We start from the raw sequence: 23,048 nt of genomic DNA on the forward strand, positions 1-23,048 counted from the left end.
GTCCCATGCTGCTTGTTCTCTCTGCCTTAGGCCTCCTGCCCCTCTGGTTGGGGGAAACTGCTTGTAGCATTAGTGAGGGGAACAAGCATTTGCTAAGGGGGAAATAAATATGTTCTTACTTCTGTTCCTGCTGTTACATCCCTGGTTTGTTTGGGGGTTTTCTCTTCCAAAGGGCCTATTGCTCAGTGGTAGAGAATCTGCCTTGCGTGCAAAAAGATACCATGTTCAACCCCTGTCATTTCCAGATCCTGGTCTGAAATCCTGGAGAGCCGCTGCCTGTCAGTTTCCCCCAAAGTATCCTGGGAATGATAGTTCATGGAGGGTACCGAAAGCTAACAGGAGACCCCTGTTCCCCGCACGGAGCTACAGTTTCCAGAGTGGTTTAAGAGTCCGTCCCTCTGCCTAAGAAACACCAGGAATTGTAGCTCTCTGATGGGAACAGTGGTCTCCTAACAGCTCCCAGCACCCTTAACATGCTACGGTTCTTGGGAATCATTTTGGGAAGGCTGTGAAAGTGGCAGGACCACTGCTTTAAATATATAGTGCGGGTGGGATGTCAGTGTGGACAATATTGAGATAGGTGACCCCAGTGGTCTGCTATTTCGAATGCCTAGTAACGTTTCATCTTTCGCTAATAGTATCATAAGATCTGGAGGGCAATATCCTGATACTTATAAATAAAGCAAATCTGTTTTGAAACGTTACTACCCCCCAACACCGACAATTATTTTTTCCATGAATGAAACAACCCAAATATTATGTTTTGTGTGTCCGTGTTAAATTCATATTCACCTGTATTGTTGTTTTTTTTAATTCTTGAATGTTACTGAAGTATGCGCTCATTTAAAGAAATGAAAATATTTCTTTAAATATAAAAAAAGCCTTTCCTTAGTGACTGCAGTCACGAAAGGCATTTGTCCTGGCCTGCGAATTAAATGGTTTCCTGATGGTTGCTCTTTCCCACAAACCAGGTGGGTGTCAGTGCTCCAGAACAGCAAGGACGAAGCACTCAGCAACGCTTTCAAGGGGGACCCAGGGGGGTGCGTGTCTTCGGCCGGCAGCATGGCAGATGGGGGGCTGCAAGAGCTTACCAAACTCATCATTGGCGAGGTGAAGAACATGCCAGGCAACAGGCAATGCTGTGACTGCGGAGCCCCAGGTAGGTGCAGCAGGGATGTGTGCTGCAACACAGCGTGAAAGGATGTGGATGCCATTGCCTTGTCCAGAGTTTTCCAGTACTTTCCCCGCCTTAAAATCGCAGCAGGGAGAAGAGGAATGCTCAACTGAGCAAAATCCACCTTTGCTCTGCAAAGCACACCTGCATTTTCAGACCATGAAGTCGTAATTTTCTGGAAGGAAGATTTTAGAAAATCTCCAGAGATTGCTGCTTTTGTGTATGTGGTAGTCCCTGGCTAGAGGATGCCATGCACGCTACATGGTATACTGTAAACTGTGAAATAAAAAGGTAAAGGCAAAGGACCCCTGTCAGTTAAGTCCAGTTGCGGACGACTCTGGGGTTGCGACGCTCATCTCGCTTTACTGGCTGAGGGAGCCGGCGTTTGTCCGCAGACAGTTTTTCCGGGTCATGTGGCCAGCATGACTAAGCCGCTTCTGGCGAAACCAGAGCAGTGCACGGAAACGCCATTTACCTTCCTGCCGGAGCGGTACCTATTTATCTACTTGCACTAAATACTTAGGCAAAAATATTTAGAGAAATCTTTAGCAGTGATATGGATATTACTACATATCTGGTGTTCGGTACAGACATATCTGTAATGTTTAATGCCACTAAATTCGCAGCAAAGGCTGCTCAGCTTTAGACAAGGACATGCATCCATGCTCGAACCTAAGATTTTGTTTTTTATGTACAGGGGTTGACCGTTTTGCACACGTCCAATTGACATGTGGGTCCTTTTGGACCCAGAAGGGGGTGTGGTGGGCTTATGGGCGCTCCACCAACACATGCAGGGGCCAGGAATGGACCCCCTATACAAAATGGTTGCCACTTGTATGTTTTTATTTACTGTGTGGGTCAAGCTTTTATTTTTGTTAAGAAGTTCAGTTCTTAAGTTGTTTGGCTACAACTGTATTTGGTTGCCTTAAAAAAGGAGTTGATTTGATGCAACCTCTTACAAAATCCAAGGCCCAAGTCTCAATAAGCTTTCTGATCCAATGGGAATATTTCCTTTTTTATTATTATTAGTTTTTCCTTTATTACTCACAAGTATATCTTTACATCTTACTTTATCTTACAATTATACATATTCTTGTTTTTAGAGTATGTTCGTACTTATTACTGTCATAGATCGACAAGTATTACTGTAGACAAAAAAGATGCAATTTTATAATCATAATATTCCTCATAAATGAATGACTTCTCTTCCATTTTGTACTAATAAACGTATTGCCTATATTTGTCCAATGGGAATATTTCCATGTCAGCCCAGTTGAAATGGATGAGGGCTGTGCCAGGGAGTCTCTCAGCCATTGCCTTCACTTCCATGGGGTTTCCAACAACTTGTACCCACTGTCCTTTTGTAACCTGCTTACATGTCAAGGTGGGAAAGGAATGAGTCTTGGCAGGGAGAAAACGCCTTTTTCATGTAGCATCTCTGTACTTGGCTTCTCTCTCAGATCCCACGTGGCTCTCCACCAACCTTGGCATTCTGACATGCATCGAGTGCTCAGGGATCCACCGTGAGTTGGGGGTGCACTACTCCCGAATCCAGTCTTTGACCCTGGATGTGCTCAGCACTTCTGAACTGCTGGTAAGCACAAAGGCTGTGCATTGGAAACAGAGTGCACCCTTTCCCACTTCTGTTTTGCCGCCTCCTCTCTTTCGTAGCGACACAGCCAATGTTGCTTCCTCCATGGTGGCATCAAGTTCTTTGGCATCCTGAAGTCACCGGCACAACAGTGGGAAGCTAAATCTGGTGTAAAACCAGGTATTTTTGTGCCTACAAACGGATTTTAAATCTAGCAAGAACCAACTAAGTGCCCTTGGGGTTGGTTTAGATGAGGGGTAGGGGATCTCTGGCCCTACAGGTGTTGCTGGACTCCCAACTCCCATCATCCCCAGCCAGCATGGCCCAATAGTCAAGGGTGATGGGAGTCCCAACAACATCTGGAGGGCCATAGTTTCCCCAGTCCTGCTGCTTTAGATCTCTTCTTGCATGACAGTAGCTGCTGTGTCCCTAAGAGCAACACATTGTAAAGTGATGCCGCCGGGAAAGGCAGAAGCTTGATAGCCCAAAATAGGAATAGAGAACCTGTGGCCCCCCTAAAGCTGCTGGACTCCATCTCCCATCAACTCCAGCCAGAATAGTCAATAGTCAGGGGTGATGGGAATTGTAGTCCAACGTATGTTCCCCACCCTGGCCCTAAAATAAGGAAGGAAAGGTTCCTTGTGGAGAATTAATCAGGGACCCCCTTTCCTTTTCATACTCTATGCCTTTTCATACCTTCAGGGTGGTTGTGAGGACTTAAAGTATATATTGGGTTAAAATGCCGTCATTTTCTTTTAGCGTAGTTTAGATTTTCAAGGATAAGAGAAAGTAATCAAAATGCATAAACATATTCTATAAATGTAGCCAGAGCAAATCATCCCATCACTGGTGCTGCCCAAATGTCTGAGGCAACAAATACAGAAAGTTAAGCAGCAAAGAGTTTCCTAAATCCTCTTATCCCTGTCCTCCTCTAACGGCTCCCTAAACAAAATAGATTTCACTTGCTGTCTGGAGTAGAGAATGGTGAGGGGAGGCCTTTTGCCTTGGATTGCCTTACCAATTAGTCAAATGGACACCTATGGGAAGCTCTTCTACCTACAGTATTATTATTGTCACATGGCATCCTTAGGCAGCACTCCTCTGATGCCTGCCCTGGGCCTCCTTTTCATTTTCTACCCCCCTGGCCAGACAGTTGGGTCTAGCCTACGTTCCCATTTCTCACAATGTCCTGTTTCCCTGGGGCATTGTGGGGAGTGTTTTTAATGGTGCGCTCTCATCGCTTCTCAGAGCACCACTGATCCTCCCAAACTATTGTCAGGAAGACTGGGAAGGCCTCTTAAAACAGAAGAGGGGGCCCGGCAGGGAGAGATTTTGCCCAGGACCTCCCCCCACCTGCCCACCCAAAGCCTGTATGTCTTTGATGCTTCATGGAGATACATAACACCAGCTCCTTTCCTTGTTCTTACAGTTGGCAGTCAGCATTGGCAATGCCAAGTTTAATGAAGTCATGGAGGCCACTTTGCCAGTCCCCGTTAGCCCGAAACCCTCCTCAAGCAGCGATATGTGAGTAGAAACTGAAATGGGCGGGGGGGGGAGTGCATTGGTTGTTAACCAGAAGGTTGGCGCTTCGAGCCCACCCTGGGACAGCTGTGGGCAGGGTTTCCTGCACTGCAGTGGGTTGGACGACAGGTGCTGTGTTTGAGACCTCTCCGTCTTCCCTCCATGCAGGAATGCCCGGAAGGAATTCATCATGGCCAAGTACATGGAGCGCAAGTACGTTCACAAAGCGGCCAGGGATGAGCCTTGCCGCCTCTGGGAAGCAATCCGGAGCAGGGATCTCCTGGCTCTGCTTCAGGCCTTTGCAGAGGGCCACGACCTGTCCAAACCTCTAGCCAGCCCCGAAGGCCAGGTGAGCAGAATAAAACTGAGTGTGTGTGCAGGGGAAACACTGGAACGAGGTGTGAGCCATCACTTAGCTAGCTGGAAGCATTTCGGCATCACAAGACCCCATAAATAATGGCCTGCCACATTATAGTGGCTGGTTTCCCCAGCCACTCCAGCTGGCTTACAGCATATATAAAGATAAAGGAACCCCCGACCATTAGGTCCAGTTGTGGCCGACTGGGGTTGCGGCGCTCATCTCGCTTTACTGGCTGAGGGAGCCGGCATACAGCTTCCGGGTCATGTGGCCAGCATGACTAAGCCGCTTCTGGCGAACCAGAGCAGTGCATGGAAACGCCGTTTACCTTCCCGCCAGAGCGGTACCTATTTATCTACTTGCACTTTGACATGCTTTCGAACTGCTAGGTTGGCAGGAGCAGGGACCGAGCAACGGGAGCTCACCCCGTCACGGGGATTTGAATCACTGACCTTCTGATCGGCAAGTCCCAGGCTCTGTGGTTTAACCCACAGCGCCAGCCGTGTCCCGGCCACAGCATATACCGTATTTTTCTCTCTATAACACGCAGATTTTTTCTCCTAAAAAGGAAGGGGAAATGTCTGTGCGTGTTATTGAGCAAATGTGTGGTCCCTGGAGCCGAAAAATCAGGCAAAAATCAGATCACGCGTCTAGGAGAAGGGAAACCTGAAAAGAGGAAGCTGCTGCTTTCCTGCATTCTGCCTCAGGGTCTTACTGCCCACCCTTTTCTGTTTCGTTGCTGTGTTTGCTCAAACAGAACAAAGAGCAGGGAAAGCCCCTCCCCTCCAGGCAAGCAGAGGGGAAAGCAGAGTGTCGTTCCTTCCTCTCTGTGCTCCGGTGCTGCTGAAAACATGCAGGTGGGAGAGAGAGAGAGTTAGAGAGCGCGCGAGCTGGCTGGCTTGGGTGCTTGGGTGGGGGGAAACTTTTGCCTTCCTTTTCTCCCTCCCGTTATAGCCCTCTCCTGCATTCTTAGCCAGCTGCTTCTCTGCACACCTCTCTCGTGCTCCTTGTCCCTTCTGTGTTTTTCCTTCCCTCCCCACTTAAAATGTGGTTACAAAGCATGGATCCACATGGATCCTCAGGATCTTTGCATTGGGTCACCCCAAATTCACCATCAGAGCACATAGCATGTCCATGGCTACAGCCTGCCCCCCAAAAATCACGCACCCACTGTTGCCTGGGGCTGCAATGGTGCAAAAATGTGGTTAAAAAGCATGGATCCACATGGATTCTCAGGATTTTTGCATTGGGTCACCCCAAATTCACCATCAGATCACATGTCTGTGGCCACAGCATGAAGCACAAAAATGATACATCCACTGTTTCATTCAGAATGTTTTTTCCCTTGTTTTCCTCCTCTAAAAACGATGTGCGTGTTATGGTCAGGTGCGTGTTATAGAGCGAGAAAAAAAGGTATAAAACATAGTAAAACATCGAACATTAAAAACTTCTCGATATAGGAGTGGTTGGTAGAGGCAGGGATCCCAAACAGTAGATGTCGATCCAGAGCCAACACCCAGGCAGCTTACACAGGATTTCCTTTGACTTGTGGTTGGTTGGTTTTTGTCCTTCCCCCACCTCATCTGACTTGATCTATCAGAGCAGAGCTCTAGCACAGAAAGGATTGCAAAGTATTGCCTCTTTGCCCTTCTCATAGGAACCAGGTGAGCGGGCTTTGCATCTGGCTGTGCGCTATGCCAACAAGACCTCCCTCCCCCTGGTTGACTTCATTATACAGAACGGGTAAGGCTCAGCGTGGAGAACTCTCCACTACCTATAGACAAGGAAGTATTCGGGAAGGCAGAATTCCGCACATATAGTTGTGCAATCAGGTTCAGTTGGATGTGATATCACTCTGCCTAATAGTGGGCACAGCTGGTGGGCGCTGATAGAAATGGGGCCACTGAGAAATCAGGGTCACCGCCAAAGAATCCTGGGAACTGTAGTTTATGAAGGGTGCCAGGAATTGTACCCTTGTGCCAGGGAACTGCAGTTCCCAGGAGCCATGTGCTTTTAATGTATGGTGCAGACGTGACCAAGGAGGAGTTATCAAGCTTGCTTAAGGGAATCTTGAGTTTTCCAAAGGTACAAAATCTTTAGACACAAAAACTTAAGGAGATCCCTGCCCTCCCAAATAGCCTGATAAGAACTGAGCATGCTCAGTGGGCACAGAATGTGAGAAATGTTAGAAAGAAATATAAAACTAGAGGTGTGGGGATAGAGAAATGGAGTGTCCTGTTTGGAAGGAATGGCTGGCAAGAACCCTGAACTCAGAGGAACAGAGAAAGCGGCCTTACCCGAGTCAAATCATTAGTTCTTCTAGCTCAGTATTGTCCACACTGACTGGCCATGGTTCTTCAGGGTCTAAGGCTAAGGTCCTGTCTGGTTTTACATGGAGATGAGGCAGACTAAACCTGCGTCCTTCTGCATGCAGCCTCTCAGCTATGGTCTCTCTACTCTCATTAAGTTTAGTGTGTTATTGTTGACGCAGGTCCCATTTGCAAAACGTATAGGTGGAATTCAACTAAAATTTTTGCAGTAGCACCTTAAAGACCAACTAAGTTAGTTCTTGGTATAAGCTTTCGTGTGCATGCACACTTCTTCAGATACACTGAAACAGAAGTTGCCAGATCCTTCTATATAGTGAGAAGGTGAGGAGGTACCTCACTATATAGAAGGATCTGGCAACTTCTGTTTCAGTGTATCTGAAGAAGTGTGCATGCACACGAAAGCTCATACCAAGAACTAACTTAGTTGGTCTTTAAGGTGCTACTGGAAGGAATTTTTTTTATTTTGACTATGGCAGACCAACACGGCTACCTATCTGTAACTAAAATTTTTGCGTTAGTGCAAGGGGATTTCCCCTCCTCTCTTCCCCACCCCCCATCCTGTGCACACAATATGCCTCCCCAAAATCTGCTCTGGAGGGTGGAGGGAACCCCTAGAACAGATTTAGGGAGAGACTGTTCTGTTGCACAAGGAGAAATCCTGGTGTTGACGGAATTATCTGCTTAGTGCTGCATTGCACACAACACTAGGACTCTGAATTTCTGGCTAATTCAGACTTCTTTTCTAAAGTAAGGACAGGAAGGGGGTGACTGAAAAGCCTGGAGAGAGGAGATGGGCATGGGGAAGATTAAGGAGATCTCCCCTACAGCCATGAGAACTGACAAACTACGCTTTGTGTTTTCAGTTTCTTTTTTAAAAAAACCTGGATTTTGCCCTTTGTTGTCTTGTCTGTGTTCAGGGGAAATCTGGACCGGCCCACTCCAGATGGGAGCACAGCCCTGCATTACGGGGCCCAGTATAATCAGCCCAACTGCATCAAGCTCCTGCTGAAGGGGAAAGCCTCTACACATGCAGGTAGGATATGGCCCCCAGGTGACTTCCTCTAAGATGTGCAAATACATAAGCACGCTTCTCTCCAGGCATGCACAAAATGAGCCTTGGTTTGGTTATTTCACACACTTTATACACTGCTTGATTGCAAAAAACATCAAAGCGGTTTGCAAAATAATAATAATAATTAGACCATAAATTTTTTGGTAAAAGCAGTTAAAAACAACAATTTAAAGTGTTCCGGGAAAAATTGACAAACTAAAATATTATTATTATTATTATTATTATTATTATTATTATTATTATTATTATTATTATTATTATTATTAATATCCCGCCCATCCGGCTGAGTTTCCCCAGACACTCTGGGTGGCTCCCAATCAGTGTTAAAAACAGTACAGCGTTACATATTAAAAACTTCCCTGAACAGGGCTGCCTTAAGATGTCTTCTGAATGTCAGGTAATTATTTATCTCTTTGACATCTGATGGGAGGGCGTTCCACAGGGCGGGCGCCACTAGCGAGAAGGCCCTCTGTCTGGTTCCCTGTAGCCTCACTTCTCGCAATGAGGGAACCGCCAGAAGGCCCTCGGCGCTGGATCTCAGTGTGAGGGCTGAATGATGGGGGTGGAGACGCTCCTTCAGGTATACAGGACCATGGCCGTTTAGGGCTTTAAAGGTCAGCACCAACACTTTGAATCGTGCTCGGAAACGTACTGGGAGCCAATGCAGATCTCTCAGAACCGGTGTTATGTGGTCCCGGCGGCCACTCCCAGTTACTAGTCTAGCTGCCGCATTCTGGATTAATTGCAGTTTCCGGGTCACCTTCAAAGGTAGCCCCACGTAGAGCGCGTTGCAGTAGTCCAAGCGTGAGATAACTAGAGCATGCACCACTCTGGCGAGACAGTTCGCGGGCAGGTAGGGTCTTAGCCTGCGTACCAGGTGGAGCTGGTAGACAGCTGCCCTGGACACAGAGTTAACCTGCGCCTCCATGGACAGCTGTGAGTCCAAAATGACTCCCAGGCTGTGCACCTGGTCCTTCAGGGGCACAGTCACCCTATTCAGGACCAGGGAATCCCCCACACCAACCTGCTCCCTGTCCCCCAAAAACAGTACTTCTGTCTTGTCAGGATTCAACCTCAATCTGTTAGCCGCCATCCATCCTCCAACCGCCTCCAAGCAGGTTAAAACACACATCGGCATTCTGGATAAGCTCGCCTACACAAAAATGTTTTTAGCAGGTGCCGAAAAGAGTACTTGATAAGTGAAGGCGCCCGGCTGATGTCACTAGGCAGGGAGTTCCAAAGTTTAGGTGCCGCCACACTGAAAGGCATTATGTGGCACCTGTAACAGGAGCAGTTCTGCAGATTGAAGCGGATATATATGGGGTAAGGAGATCTCGGAGGCAAAGTTATGAAGGGCTTTCTATACTGATAGCAGCAACGCCTTGAACTCAACCCTGTAGCAAATCAGCAGCCGGTGCAGATCTGTGAGCGAGGTGTTATATGCTGAAGCATTCTGAACTAACTGCAGCTTCTGGCTCAATTCAAGGGAAGCCCACATACGTCAACAGCTCTACGCCCTCTTTCAAGTGGGGGTAATATATTGAAATGCCCCCTTCCCCCCTCCACACCTTCTACAGCCTTGCTTTGTTTTTCTCTCTCTGTTCAGTAAATGCAGCTGGCGAAACACCTCTGGATGTGGCGAGGAGGTACAAGCATGCCGAGTGTGAAGACTTGGTAGGTTGGGGGTGAAGCTAGGGGTCATCTGTGAAGCATTGAGAGCCAACATGGTGTGATGGTTAGAGTGATGGACCTGAGATGCCAGAGCTCAATTTCTCATTCAGCCATGAAGCTAGCTAGGTGATTTTTGCAGCAGGCACCATTTGCTGCCCTAGCCAACCCCTTGGGGTTGCTGTGGGGGTTAAATAGGAAGGAGAGAATCTGATACGTCATCTTGAGCTTCATGAAGGAAAGGTGGGCATTATCACTGCCCACGGCCACATTCGAGACAGGCAAAGGCATTTGAGGAGGGTGTGGCTAAGGACTGGTAAGGGGTGTGGCTTGCGGAGGGTTCTTGAAGTCCAGGCAGAGGGGACCCTGCAAACAGTGCTTGTTGGTGAGCTGGAATTGACTGGCTATGGCTACAGTTCTAAGAACATTTAGATGCATGCATACTTAATTTAATCTGTATGCCACCTTTCCCTAGTTTAAACGATGCTCAAAGTGGCGTGCAACATGGGGAAAAAAATACATAATCACAACGTAACAAGAATGGTCATAAACAATAAATAAAACATCTAAAAATATGCAACCAAACTGAGCAATTTCCACGTAAATTATAAGATCTAAAATTAAGATATAAAAAAAAATCACGCCCCCCCCCCAAATACCCCTGCCCAAGAGTCCATTCAGCAGCCTCAGCTTTTGTAGCTGGAGTCAGTCAAGGTTCTACCTTCCCAGGCCAGATGGAAAAGGTCTGCAGGGAGCATGTCTTCTGGGACTCACAGCCAAGATGGCTTCTGGTCTCCACATTTCCTTGGTTGTTGAATCCATTGAGCCTGGTGGGATTTACTTCTGAGTAGATATGGTTTGCACTGTTAGTAGCAGACCCATCGTTGGCTCCTGTAGCATTTGGAAGGATTCCAGTGCATGATTTCTTGGGGGGTGGGGAGGGTAAGCCCCATTGTGTCCCCAAGCGTGCTAGGTTTTGCAGCACTACAGCACTTGCAGGAACCAGAAGGGTAAACTGACGACGAAGTCTCTGTGTCCTCTTTGTTTACAGCTGGAGCAAGCCCAGGCGGGGAAATTGGCTTCCCAGATACACTTGGACTACGACTGGGAAACCCCTCAGGAGTTTTCTTACGACAGTGAAGATGAGCTGGATGAGAAGGTGCTGTGTGTTAGGAGCTCTGACTGTGTTTGTCCTATTTCAGAAGTGGGAAGCCCAGCTCCCATCAGCCCCAGTCAACATGGCCAGTGGTTAGGGATCATGGAACATGTAGTCTGTCCTATGCAGTGTAAATCCTCTGAAGGTATTTCTCTGCAGACCAAAGAACTGAAGCTGCTGTAAGGATGTCTTGCCCTCTGGTTGCCCTGGTAAATGACGTCCTGTGGTTGGGAAACCAGAGGGCCCATGGTTATGAAATATGTTCCCACAAGATGCTGTGAAGGTTTTAAAAGATGGTCCGGCATTCATGGAGGGCAGGCTATGTTCTACCTCCATTGTCTGAGACGAAATGTTTCTGAATACCAGTTGTTGGGAATCACAAGTTTGGAGTGTCGCTGTTGCACTCATGTCCGACTTTTGGGCTTCCTGTAGACATCTGGTTGGCCACTGTGAGAACAGGATGCTGGACCTAATGGGCCTCTGGTCTGATCCAGGAGGACTGTTCTTGGGTTCTGAGGGCTGGATCTACATGGCCAGCCTGGGGTTGTACAAGGAAGGAGCTGGTAGAAGCCTTCAACAGGTTCATAAACATTGCATCCACAGTCACAGCTTGTCTGTAACTTCATTGCAAGGTCCTCCACCTGCCTAGACTGGCTCATTTCTCTCACCCCATTACTTTCTCTCCAGCCACGCACCCTCATGGTTTGAGGTAGTCTGTCTCCGATACCAGCTGAGAAGTATCAATGGGAGAGCTCTGTTGCCTTCATATCCTCCTTGTAGGTTTTCAGGAGGCATCATGTTGGCCACTGTGAAAAGTGAAGTAGATGGGTCTTAAGCCAGGGCTCTTCTGGTTCACTCCTTTGGTCTTCGCTCTTGCTCTTCAGATGTGCACCAATTTCGACACCATTTGCTGCCTCAAATTGGAATGTGCTTTTGCGCCATGGAGAGGCCCTTAAGACTCAGAGGAAGGGTTAGTTTCAGGAACTGGTCCTGAGTGCAGTGAAAGAAGGGAATGAGCCTCTAGTACAGTCTTCTTCTGATGTCATGCGCTCCAGATGTTTTGAGACAACAACTAGTATGGCTCAGTGGTGAGAGATGAGGGAAGTTGTAATCCAACGAAGTCTGGGAGGCACTAGGCTGGGGAACAGTGAGCTAAGAGGTATAGGGATATTGAAACAGAGCTTTGCTGCTTTCTCCGATAGGTGAGCCCACTGCAGCGGTCTTTTGGGTCTTCATCGTCTCCGACCACAGGCCAGCCTGCCCTCTTCCCTCCAAACAGGTGGAGTTGCACAGGTATAGACATCAGCAACAAGACCTACGAGACCATCCTGGTCCCCTCACGGCCTGGCCTGCGAAGCTCAAAGAGTGAGGAGACCCCACCACCGCTGCCAGTCAAAAATCCCACCAGAGGGAATTCCAAGACAAAACCAGGGCAGAGTGCTTTGGGTAAGTAGAACCAAGCAGTGACAAGGCTGAATACATGCTTTGCACAAAGGTGTGCATCAGAGCCCTAGTAGAAAAAGAGCAAGTCTGTTGCAATTGGAAAATGAAGTGTGTATACACACAGAGAGACACAAATTATACAATATCTAAATTCAGAATGTGGGTAAAACCATGTATTATATTTATGTATATTATACATACTGTATGTGTGTCTGTATGCATTATATTTTAGATTACAGCCAAGACAATGGACATTTTCTTGGGGCACATTGGCTGGAGAATTGAATAAAATGGAACCCATCTTGTGATTAAATAATTTCCCCTCACAAAAATATTTATTATGTTAAGTTTATGTGTGCAGATATACTTTCTGATTCTTACATTTTGATGTTTGCATATCTAGCAGATGTTCTTGCCTTCAGTTTTGCAGTCAGTAATGCCCTCCCTGTAATCGCCAAACTCCTAAGCAGCTGCCTATGTGCTCCGGGTAGAAAGATCTTAACATCCATTGGGAGCTTGTATCCAGTATCTCCATTAAGCACTAAAATCATTGCCTGATACCTTCTATTTACTGCTCACTCCTTCCAGGTATGAAAAAAGTGTCCAGGATATACCCAACTAGGTTTTACTCCTAATAGACCCATTAAAACTAAAGGGCCTAAGTTAGTCATGTCCATTAGCATTAGTTACATCCATACTATACATTTAAGACACATGGCTTTCCCTGAAGGATCTTGAGAACTGCAGTTACGGGTGCTAGGTATAGTTCTGTGGATATAGATGACTCTGAGTATGGCTAACATTGACTACAACCCTCCATCCTTCTGTTTACTTAGCCAATGTAATTCTGAGATCTCTGCTTCAGTAAGTAATCCGTTTCCCATTTCTTTCTAGACCCCTCAGAGTCCTTGCCTCAGTCGCCAGATGTCCCTGAGGGGCGGCACTCGTCCACTTCCAGCGTTCCTGGGATGCCAGATGGGGGCACGTCCCGGCAGCCGTCGAACTTCCGCAATTCTGTGGAAGTCAAAGGCACAGCCTACTGGGAAACCTGCTCCGAAAAGGAAAGTGGATCCCTGCGCAGAAGATCGGACCCCAGTCAGGCAACAGTGCTACAGCCTTCTCCTGGGACCTCTCCAGAACAAGGACAAGCCAACCCAGTCAAGTTCAGGTGAGACCAGGAGGTTTCAGTTGTAGAAAGGCCTGAAAGCCAAGCACCTTGTAGGTTAGCAGTGGCCTCAAGGGTCTAGTCCAAGGTATGGTTACCATAAATGGCCAGGGGAAAACTGATTTTGGCACCACTTGCACTATACTTTTAAAACGGTATCGTACCACTTTAAGCAGTCATGGCTTCCCCCAAAGAATCCTGGGAAACGTAGTTTGTTAAGGTTGCTGAGAGTTGTTAGGAGACCCCCTGTTCCCCTCCCAGAGCTGCATTTCCCGGAGTTCTGCAGAGAGAGGGATCAATTGTTAAAGCACTCTGGCTTCCCAGCATTCTTTGGAGGAAACCATAGCTGTTCAAAGTGGTAGGATGATGCTTTAAATGCATAGTGCAGGTGGAGCCTTTGCTCCCTTCTGTCCCGCCTCAACCAAACTAATGTTATTTTTAGGTCTGAACTGAGTGCAGACCACCAGGCATATTGCTACCCTTGCTCTAGGGCTAGGCTGGAAAACCTCGGGCCTGGGGTTCAGGACTCGCACTGGGCCACAGCCCTTACCAGCCTTGATCTGCACCTCCCTTGAGTGCTTTTGCCTGGCTGGAATGTGCCCTTGAAGCCTCTTGCTTGCCTGGTGGGGAGATGTGTTTCTGGCTGGAGTGTACAAGGGTTAGAGTCACATCTGTGGCTCCACCCACTTTTGCCTGTGGCGCTGCCCTTTCCTGGCATGCAGGAGGTTCCTTGGCTACCCTTTGTTTACATGCACTTTCTCTTCCCTCTACAGCTCTGAGAGCACCCGATCCTATCGGCGGATCAGTAGTGGCTCGGTGGGCAAGCTGCCTGGCACCCCACTTTCCCCTCAGAGCTCTGGTTGCCCAGAAGAACTGCCTTCCTGCAAGTCTCCGATGCTGGCCCAGACGCCTCCCCCCGTGCCGATGCCAAGAAGGTTTGCCCCGGTGAGTTCTGTGAGATGGTGATGCTGTGGTTCAAACAAGTTTTCCACGTGGTTTCGGATTTCCTCTTGAACACAACCACTGTCAGCATTCGGTATCTGGGGCCAATAGTCGGTGTGCATCCATTTCAGTAATTGAGTCACTGAGAAGTAAGTTCAGATGATAAAGGCTGTTGTGGAAAGAGGTTGTGGTTGCCCCTAGAGGCTTCAGGCGAAGAGCATGTATGGCTGGTAGGAAAGAATGATGGACCTCTTGTGAGCTTCAAAGGCAGGATGAGGCATAGAACTTTCCTATGGTGCCAGTTACAGGTAGGTAGCCGTGTTGGTCTGCCATAGTCAAAATAAAAAAAATCCTTCCAGTAGCACCTTAAAGACCAACTAAGTTAGTTCTTGGTATGAGCTTTCGTGTGCATGCACACTTCTTCAGATACACTGAAACAGAAGTTGCCAGATCCTTCTATATAGTGAGAAGGTGGGGAGGGGTATTACTCAGAAGGGTGGTGGGAATGGGAGATTGGCAGATAGCTGAGATGAGCCTGTTGACGACTCTTAACGACTGCAATAGGTCTTCCAGGAAAAGGCAAGGGGTGAGAAGGTGAAGAATGGCTTAGTCATGTATAATGAGATAAGAATCCAATGTCTTTGTTCAAACCAGGTCTCTCCATGGTTTTGAGTTTGGTAATGAGTTGCAATTCAGCAGCTTCTCTTTCCAGTCTATTTCTGAAATTCCTTTGTAGTAAAACAGCTACTTTGAGATCTTGTATAGAATGTCCTGGGAGTCGTCAACAGGCTCATCTCAGCTATCTGCCAATCTCCCATTCCCACCACCCTTCTGAGTAATACCCCTCCCCACCTTCTCACTATATAGAAGGATCTGGCAACTTCTGTTTCAGTGTATCTGAAGAAGTGTGCATGCACACGAAAGCTCATACCAAGAACTAACTTAGTTGGTCTTTAAGGTGCTACTGGAAAGATTTTTTTTTATTTTTCCTATGGTGATATGTGCAGGCTATAGCACAGGGAAAGGCAGGACTGCATCAGCTGAGAGCCCAGAAACTTTTGGCTTCTCTTCCTCCTTGAGCTGTTTCCATTCCAGCTGCTTGTTAGGAGAAATCTGTAACTGAGGCCTAATGCCTGAGTTTGCTTTTTCCCTCTTCCCTCCCAACCCCTTTTCCTTTTGAGTTGTGTCTTAATTGCAAGCCTTTAGGACAAGAACTCTCTAATTACAGATATTGAAAAACCTCTCCAGGAGGCTTTCCTTTCCTCTTTATCTTTTTTTTCCTTTTTCTTTTTTGGTTGAAGAGTGGGCAACACGTGCTTTAGTAAATAAATAATAAATTTATTTACTAAATAAAATAAGTAAGTAAATAGACATGAGTAAATACTCAAGTCTAATGTGCCATCGAATCTAATGTGCACCTTGATTTTTGCAGTGTAATTTGGCCAAAAAGGTGAGCATTAGATTCGAGTAAATAAGGTAAAGGGGTGCCCAGCAGAGATTGCTAAGAACCCTAAGACTAAGTGTGAAGATTCAAACAGCTTAAACCCCCCCCCCAAAAAAAATCCACAATAAATATGCATATCAAGGATGTCTTACAACATCTGGGAGGGGGAGGTGTCACAGGTTCTCCACTGCTGGCTTGCAGAATGGGTGACAAGGCTTTCGGCAGGGTTGGGTAACCTGTGGCTAGGGGTGGGTGACTCTGCACCCTTTCATCAATGAGGTGCCTGTTTGCAATTCTGTTTAGGCTTCACAGAACCACGGAAGGGCTGTGGCTCAGTGGTAAAAGGGAAAGAGGGTTGTGTAGAACTGACAACTACCGTTTTTCATTTTTGCAGGCTAAGGGACGGCCGAAGAGAGTCATGGCCTTGGTTGACTGCAAGGGGGACAAGGCTCGGGAGCTGACTTTCTCCAAGGGTGAAGTGATTGTGGTGACGCGGGAAGAGGATGATCAAAGTTGGGTGAGTGTTGCTGCTTCCTCCATGGGACAAAGCAGGGGAACACTGTTCCTTCTAGCTTGGGAGGGAATGAAGGAAGGCAGGAGGACGGTACTATCAAAGGCATGTTTTTTCCAACACGGGTGTGTATTTGCAATGGACCTTCTGCACCACTATAATCATTTCCTTGCACAATTGCGCTCTTTCCCTTCTTTACGAGTGATGTGTTGAGGCTCCTTACGTCATACCTCTCCCCTTCCCTTTTCCCTCCCACTAGTGAAATCCATCTTTATAAGTGTGCCCGGTATTCCAGAAATGCTGTTCCTGACATTTCCCCACAGCAGACATCAGAAACTTCTTGTGCTCATCATACTCAGCAGTGGATACTCTGGTCGCTCTACTCAAATTTTGTCTGGGAAGTACTGATGGTTGCTACGGACATGTTGGTTAAGTAGAGATTAGGAGGTTGTCATGGTCACCACTGCTATCGAAAGAGTGAGCCTCGTTGCAGGCATATCCCATCAATTATACAGAAGGAAAAAGAGTGCAGTCACACTCAAAAACAATGAAATGATTGCAGTCATGCGGAAGGTCCGTTGCAGATTTGCACCTAAGAATGTTTTTTTTTGGGGGGGATAATAAGGCAGATGCTATGAAAAGTACATTTGCAAGAGCCTCTCTTTCATCTGCCTTCCCCCACCCCTTTTGATCCTGTCTCCCTCTTGTTTCTCTCCCCCCCCCCCAGATTGGTTTCATTGAAGGCGATGGCACAAGAACGGGAGTTTTCCCCTCCAGCTTTGTTCACCCGTTGCAAGACTGATGGGACCATTTTGTTCACGTTCCAGCTGCAGAGAGGAGTCTGCCTGAGCTGCTTTGCAGACCTAAGGCGGACTCGCCCCATCTCCTTTGAGCCTGCTCTTCTCCATAGGATGCCATCTGCGCAATCACTTCCTTGATCATATCCTTGGGAAGAAGCCACTGGCTTTGGCTTGGCTACTGTTTTCATTGCTGCTGTTAAGCAGGACCAGGAGAAAGACCGGGAGCTCTGCCGATGTTGCTTGGTTGACTTGTTCTGGCTTCTTTTTGCGGCCTCACGCAACTGAGGTATCTTCTCGTTGGCTGTGGAGGCTCCATCTCCAAGTCATCTCTGCCTCCGTTTGATTTTCTCGCTCGAGACCAAATGTACACTTGGGTGGGATGCAGACTCCTAGTGCAGTGTTTGGTTTTGTAGCAATCTCGGCTTCTGTTACGACAGTCACGAGGGATGAGCCCGGCTTCCAAGAGAAATCTGAAAACATGCAGCAAATGCATATATGCTGGAGACTTGGAAAACCAAGCTAGGTCTTTGGCAGGTCTTCAGAGCTACTGCACATCCTGCCCCAGCCCCATGAGGATTCACGTTGCCCTTCCCCCAGTGGAGGTCAAATACCCTACCCTCATGGATCCATTTCTGCATCTCTTCATCCATTGCAGAGTATCTTCACATCTGCTGTGTGCAGAGGATTCTGGGAGCCTTGTTTGGTCCCAACTGGCCTAGTCAGTTGAGAGTGTCCTTTAGGGGGAAGGGCTGCAGCTCAGTGGTAGAGCATCTGCTTTTCATGCATAAAGTCCCAGGTTCAATTCCCGACGGCATCTCCAGGAGGGGATGAAGAAGGCCCCTGCCCGAAGCCCTGGAGCGCTGCTGCCAGTCAGTGTCAACCGTGCTGAGCAAGATGGGCCAGGGGTCTGACTTTGCATAAAGCAGGTTTCTGTGTGGCTATATCTGTTAGGCACCAGGTGTGCGCTGCTGGAGAAGTTGGATAATGGTGTGCAAACTCCAGGGCTTGCCTCCGCTATTCACCTTTCAGGGACTGCATTCTGCCAGGACAGCCACAGCTTTCCCATGTCCCATGGAAGTCACTGCCCTCCAAATGAAGAAGATTGATGAAGGGCAGAACTCATGTCTGATAAAGCAAAGCTTTTCAAAGTGTTGGGCGCTAGGGGGAAGTGAGGGCATCTGTAGCTCTTCAGGCTGCAAAATGTCTTGGGGCCCATATTGACCAGCCTGTCTGCCATTATCACTCATAAAATTACAGAATCATAGACTGTTTTAAGTCAGTAGGGAGCTTAGAGGTCCAACCTTCTGCACACTGCAGGAATCTTGCAACTGCAGCATCCCTGGCAGAAGCTGGTTGCACCTCTGCTCAAATACCTTCAGCAAAGGAAAGACCACCACCTCATGAGGCCGTCTGTTCCTCTGTCAAACAGTTCTAGCAATTAGGACATGTCTCCTATTAGCCAAAATCTGTTTCTTTGTGACTTCCACTCTTTGGCTCTACTCTTGGAGCAACAGAGAACAAATTGATTTTCTACATTATGGAGCTCCTGATAACTTCCTGTGGAATCTCTGAGTTCTGTAATGTTTTGAAACTACTGCTGCTCACACTTTGGAAGCTTTTCAGGCTGAATCCAAACTTCTTGTTGTTTGGATTTGGGCACCATCCACCACTGGGAAGGCAGGGAGGCCAACAGTAAGAAGACCTAGAGCCAAGGGCAGATGCAGAAAAGTAATTCTAGTTTTCTCCCTGTCCTGTTCCCTGCTGAGTGGTACAGGGGCTATGGAGGAGGCTGGAAGCCAGGACTGGTTGTCGTTAAGAAGACAGGCCAGTGTGGGCTGGCTGAGAGCAGACTGAGGTTGGTAGGGCAGTACGCCATAAGATCCAGCCCAATATTTTTAGAACTGCTCAGCCAGTTTGGAAAGTGCCCTTCTCCTGTTTTTGATCCTCTCCTGCCAAGCTATGAGAAAACCAATTCTGCAAGTCTGCAGAATGGTTAAATTTTGAACAAAAAGGAAAGCAGCTGTGGGAGTTGCCAAATTGGCAGTTCTCCCCGACAATGAAATCCCTCCCCAAATCCCACAATTAGGTTTGCAACTGTTTTTAAAATGTTACTTTAAAAAAAATGAATAAATGTGAATGTACCACTTCAGACGTTTTAAGAGGTGGATGGCCCATCAGAAAGATGAGTAGATGTCTGAACCCGTAGGGTTGTCTTGCTGATAGGTATATCTGCTGTGGAAATAGTAAATCCAGTTTGGCTCTCATGGGTGAAGAACTCACTGTGACTGCCCTTTTAAATACCACGTCCGTCCTCGCCTTCAAATGCTCCAGTCTGGTTTGACCAGTTTTAAAGAGAAGCAATATCACCTACATGCTCTGGCCCTTTCCCCAGAGTGTGAAAAGTTCAGGGCAATCTTTAAACAGCTGGTTCTTTTCCACAGTGAGCACCCTGCAGATTTCTTTGCAAAGGATGAATGAATAATGTGGAGGCATCGGCCAGCGAAAGCTTTGCTGGTTCCAAAACGGAATCAAACCAGGCCCCAGATGTAAGATGATTTAAACAAGCAAAGTTGTTTTAAGCTGCTTTTTCGGCACCAAGAACAACCAGAGCTAAATTTATTATTTTTTCTCAGCTACCAGCTGTAGATGAGTAGCTTGGTGGGGAGAACATCTGCTTTGCATGCAGAAGGAGGTCTCAGTCCCTGGCATCTCCAGGTACAGATGGGAAAGATTCCCTATCTTGAACCCTGGAGAGCTGCTACCAGATAATAAACGATCCATCTAGCTTGGTTTTTATCTGGCTCAGTGCAAGGCAGGCTTTTATGTTCCTTTTAAGTAAAGCCTAGTACATTGGGCAGAAAGTCTACTAGCATAGTAAGTATTGTTCCCGCAGCCAACCCCAGCATACATTCTCCAGGAAGAAGACGTGGGGACAAGGGGCATTATGCAGTTTGCTGTGTTCATGTCTTTCTGCTTCGTTGTCTTGTGCCCGACAGTCCTGTGGAACTCACTGACACAGAATATGGTAAGGGCTAATAGGTCAATTAAGGCCTGTTTCAGTTTGTGGGGTTTCTGACCAAATACATGAATGGAATAACCATTGAGGTGATTGGATGGGACAAACAGGAAACTCCCATTTTCATTCTCAAACCTGGATTTATGTGTGTATTCTGTGCACAGAATCTGACTTCTGGCACAAAGTATGCCTACCTAAGTATCTCAGATCTTCTACTTCTTTAAAAGATAGGATTCTAATTGTCTCAAAGACAAAAAAAGAGGGTGATATAAGGGGGCTGCAACAAAACATTGCAGTACAAAGTGCTTGTTCATGATTCCAGCCACTGGCATAGCAATCCTTGTACTCTATCCCAAGTCATTCCTTGCTGCCCAGCAGCCCTTTAAGATCACTCTGTAAATATGTAATTATTATGTAGTACAGGGGTTGCCAACCTCTTTGGGTCAGTGGGCTACATTTAGAACTTTTTTAAAAAGTGCCTTAGGTCACAAAATGGCTGCCGTGGGGGGCATGGCATAATAACTTTGCTGTACTAGAGAGAGGCTGAGCCAGTGGAAACAGGAAGAGCAAACAGTATCTCTCACGTTGTTTTTTTGAGGCAATGTGGCACCCTTTTGTGGGTGCCATGGAAGGTACTAGGGACACTGGCACCTATAAGGTGTCATCTTAGAGGCTCCTGGTATAGAAGTTTACATGTTAGCTAATACTTTGAAGCTATCTCAAATTGAGTTCAGCACTCGGAGCAGGGGGGCAGGACTGTGCTTCATTTCCCCCCAATTTCCCAAACTAATGAAAGCAGGGCCAGTCCCATCGGTGGGCAGAGTGGGGTGATGGCCTCTGGCAACAGACACTGGAGGCAGCCCTCTCCAGCCATTCCTCCTGAGAGTGCGCCACAGGCCTGCCATATACCTCTAAACTAGATTGCTTCCCTCAGAGTGTCTTCCCAGGAACCTATCTTGGTTTTGTTGCAGAAATTTCCAACCTGGTTACCCCCTCCAAAATTTGTTTGCACTGAGTTTAAAAGTACCACACCGGTATTTGGATCTGTGATTGTTTTCTTGGACCAACATAACCCTCGTCTGGTATGGGGCTGATACCACAAGTCTGCTGCTCTCTGAAATACTGCATTTTTATATATAAAAAAGACAAAAAGTTGTTGGGAGATAAGTTGAATATGCCATCTGAAAATGTACTGTTTTTTGTTTCTAATAAAAGTTCTGATTGATGATTTTTTTCTTTTTACTAGTAATACTTTGGTGTGATTGATGCCCTAGTTGGCTTCCCAACACCATAGCTTTATTTATTTCAAATATTTGCATATCAACTCCTTACACAAGGATCTGGAGTGAAATACAAACAAACCACAACCATCCTCCTAGTCCTCATGGGCAGTAGCAAAGGAGCAGTAGGTAAGAGAGGGGGAGGGAGGGAGTTGGATGAGTACCTGGCAGTAAGCCTCTAAGCTGCTTAAGGTTAAAAGTTCCTGGAAAGTGGAGAACTTTTGGCCCTCCAGATGTTGCTGTACTACAGCTCCCATCATCCCTGGCCATTCATTGGGCACGCTTGCTGGAGCTGATGGGAATTGCAGTGCAGCAACATATCCCACATCTGATGTAGGGCAATAAAAAAGGATATTCACCTAGTGTCAAAAGGACAATGTTGAAAGTTTTCCTGGGCAGTGCATGTTTCCCCAAATGGGGCTGAGGTTCATTGATTTACTACTCTCTCGTCACATAAGGTCCCAAAGCAGCTCCTAGCAATTCAGAACTACAGCATTAAAGATTGTTTAAAACAAATGACAGTCACAGGAATTGGAAAGACACTGACAATTGGGAGGAATTCAGTGTCACACTATGATGATTGCTCCCTCAGTGCAAAGTATTATAGCTTGCCAGATGGAACAATCTGCCCCACTTGTAAGAACCCCTATACAAATACTGAAATTGTTATGTATGAATGCAATTAATATACCATCTTTTGACCAAACTGTGGGAGACAGTGCAAGACAGAAGTGCCTGGCGTGCTCTGGTCCATGGGGTCACGAAGAGTTGGACACGACTAAACAACAACAACAATATACAATCTGCCCCACAACACAGCAATTCTCCCGGGATGATTTTGGGCTGGGGTGGGGGGAAGAATTGAGGGGAAAGTCTCATTGCACTGGCTCCTGCTAGTGCAAGTGTTTAGTTGACTGGGGGCCAATATCTCGGGTGTCAAAGCACACAGCAGGAAGAACGCAATGAAAGTCCCAGTTGCAGAGGAGGGAGTGCCACAGTTTAGGAGCTGCCACAGAGAAGACCCTCTCGTCGGCTGTCTTTCACACACACCAACTTCCGGGGGCAATGAAACGACCAAGAGAGCTCCCTCTGCTGATCTGAACACCCAAAAGTTCTGTGGGGAAGAAGGCAGCCTTTCAGAGTTGGAGGTTTTTTTTTTTGGGGGGGGGGGGGACACAGCATGAATTGAGTAGGGAAACGAACTGGCAACCATTGTTGGTGGTTTCTTTCTGCAGCACCCCGGAACCTTTGCGCCATGGGCAAAAACAGAGGCAGGCTTTTCGGCGGGCAGTTTTACGCACCTCTTTGCGGGCGAAGCCAGTACCTCCGCCAACAAACTTTTGCAGGTGCAAAGGGGACTGAAAGTCCCATCTCCGGGGACGCCCGAGGGAAAGGGCGCCTGGAAGGGCCCCGAGAAAGCCTCTCGCTCCCCGGGCCCTTCCAGCCACCTGCAGGCGGCCTCAGTATCCAGCCCACCCCGCACCCACCCGCCTGAAATCTTTCCACCCCTTAATCCTCGGCTCCTATATTTAGCCCAGCCCCCTAGTGCTATTTTGACTCCATGGCCGTCATTTGTA

General features: G+C 47.3%; 1 protein-coding gene and 1 long non-coding RNA gene across 4 annotated transcripts in view; one reads left to right on the top strand and one right to left on the bottom strand.

The window, feature by feature from the left end:
* Positions 1-21,432, top strand: part of ASAP3 (ArfGAP with SH3 domain, ankyrin repeat and PH domain 3) — an 80,026-nt gene extending 58,594 nt beyond the window's left edge. For 2 of the 3 annotated variants that reach the window (XM_081201925.1, XM_081201926.1), the window contains exons 14-26: positions 972-1,159; positions 2,635-2,768; positions 4,195-4,289; positions 4,455-4,635; positions 6,302-6,387; positions 7,892-8,007; positions 9,653-9,720; positions 10,766-10,873; positions 12,073-12,316; positions 13,208-13,481; positions 14,252-14,423; positions 16,259-16,381; positions 17,103-21,432. In XM_081201925.1, the coding sequence (XP_081058051.1) occupies positions 972-1,159; positions 2,635-2,768; positions 4,195-4,289; positions 4,455-4,635; positions 6,302-6,387; positions 7,892-8,007; positions 9,653-9,720; positions 10,766-10,873; positions 12,073-12,316; positions 13,208-13,481; positions 14,252-14,423; positions 16,259-16,381; positions 17,103-17,177 (1,864 nt within the window). In that variant the 3' untranslated portion in view covers positions 17,178-21,432. The remainder of the gene's footprint in view (positions 1-971; positions 1,160-2,634; positions 2,769-4,194; positions 4,290-4,454; positions 4,636-6,301; positions 6,388-7,891; positions 8,008-9,652; positions 9,721-10,765; positions 10,874-12,072; positions 12,317-13,207; positions 13,482-14,251; positions 14,424-16,258; positions 16,382-17,102) is intronic. The other variant, XR_014010095.1, reaches the window with a different exon arrangement.
* Positions 2-22,875, bottom strand: LOC308591363. The gene is made up of 3 exons (XR_014010143.1): positions 22,773-22,875; positions 9,615-9,748; positions 2-92 (listed from the first exon to the last, which is right to left on the bottom strand). It is a non-coding gene; the product is annotated as an uncharacterized lncRNA (long non-coding RNA).
* Positions 22,876-23,048: the final 173 nt, after the last annotated feature.

This window comes from Podarcis bocagei (genome assembly GCF_964188305.1).
Source record: "Podarcis bocagei genome assembly, chromosome: 7".
NCBI lineage: Eukaryota > Metazoa > Chordata > Lepidosauria > Squamata > Lacertidae > Podarcis > Podarcis bocagei.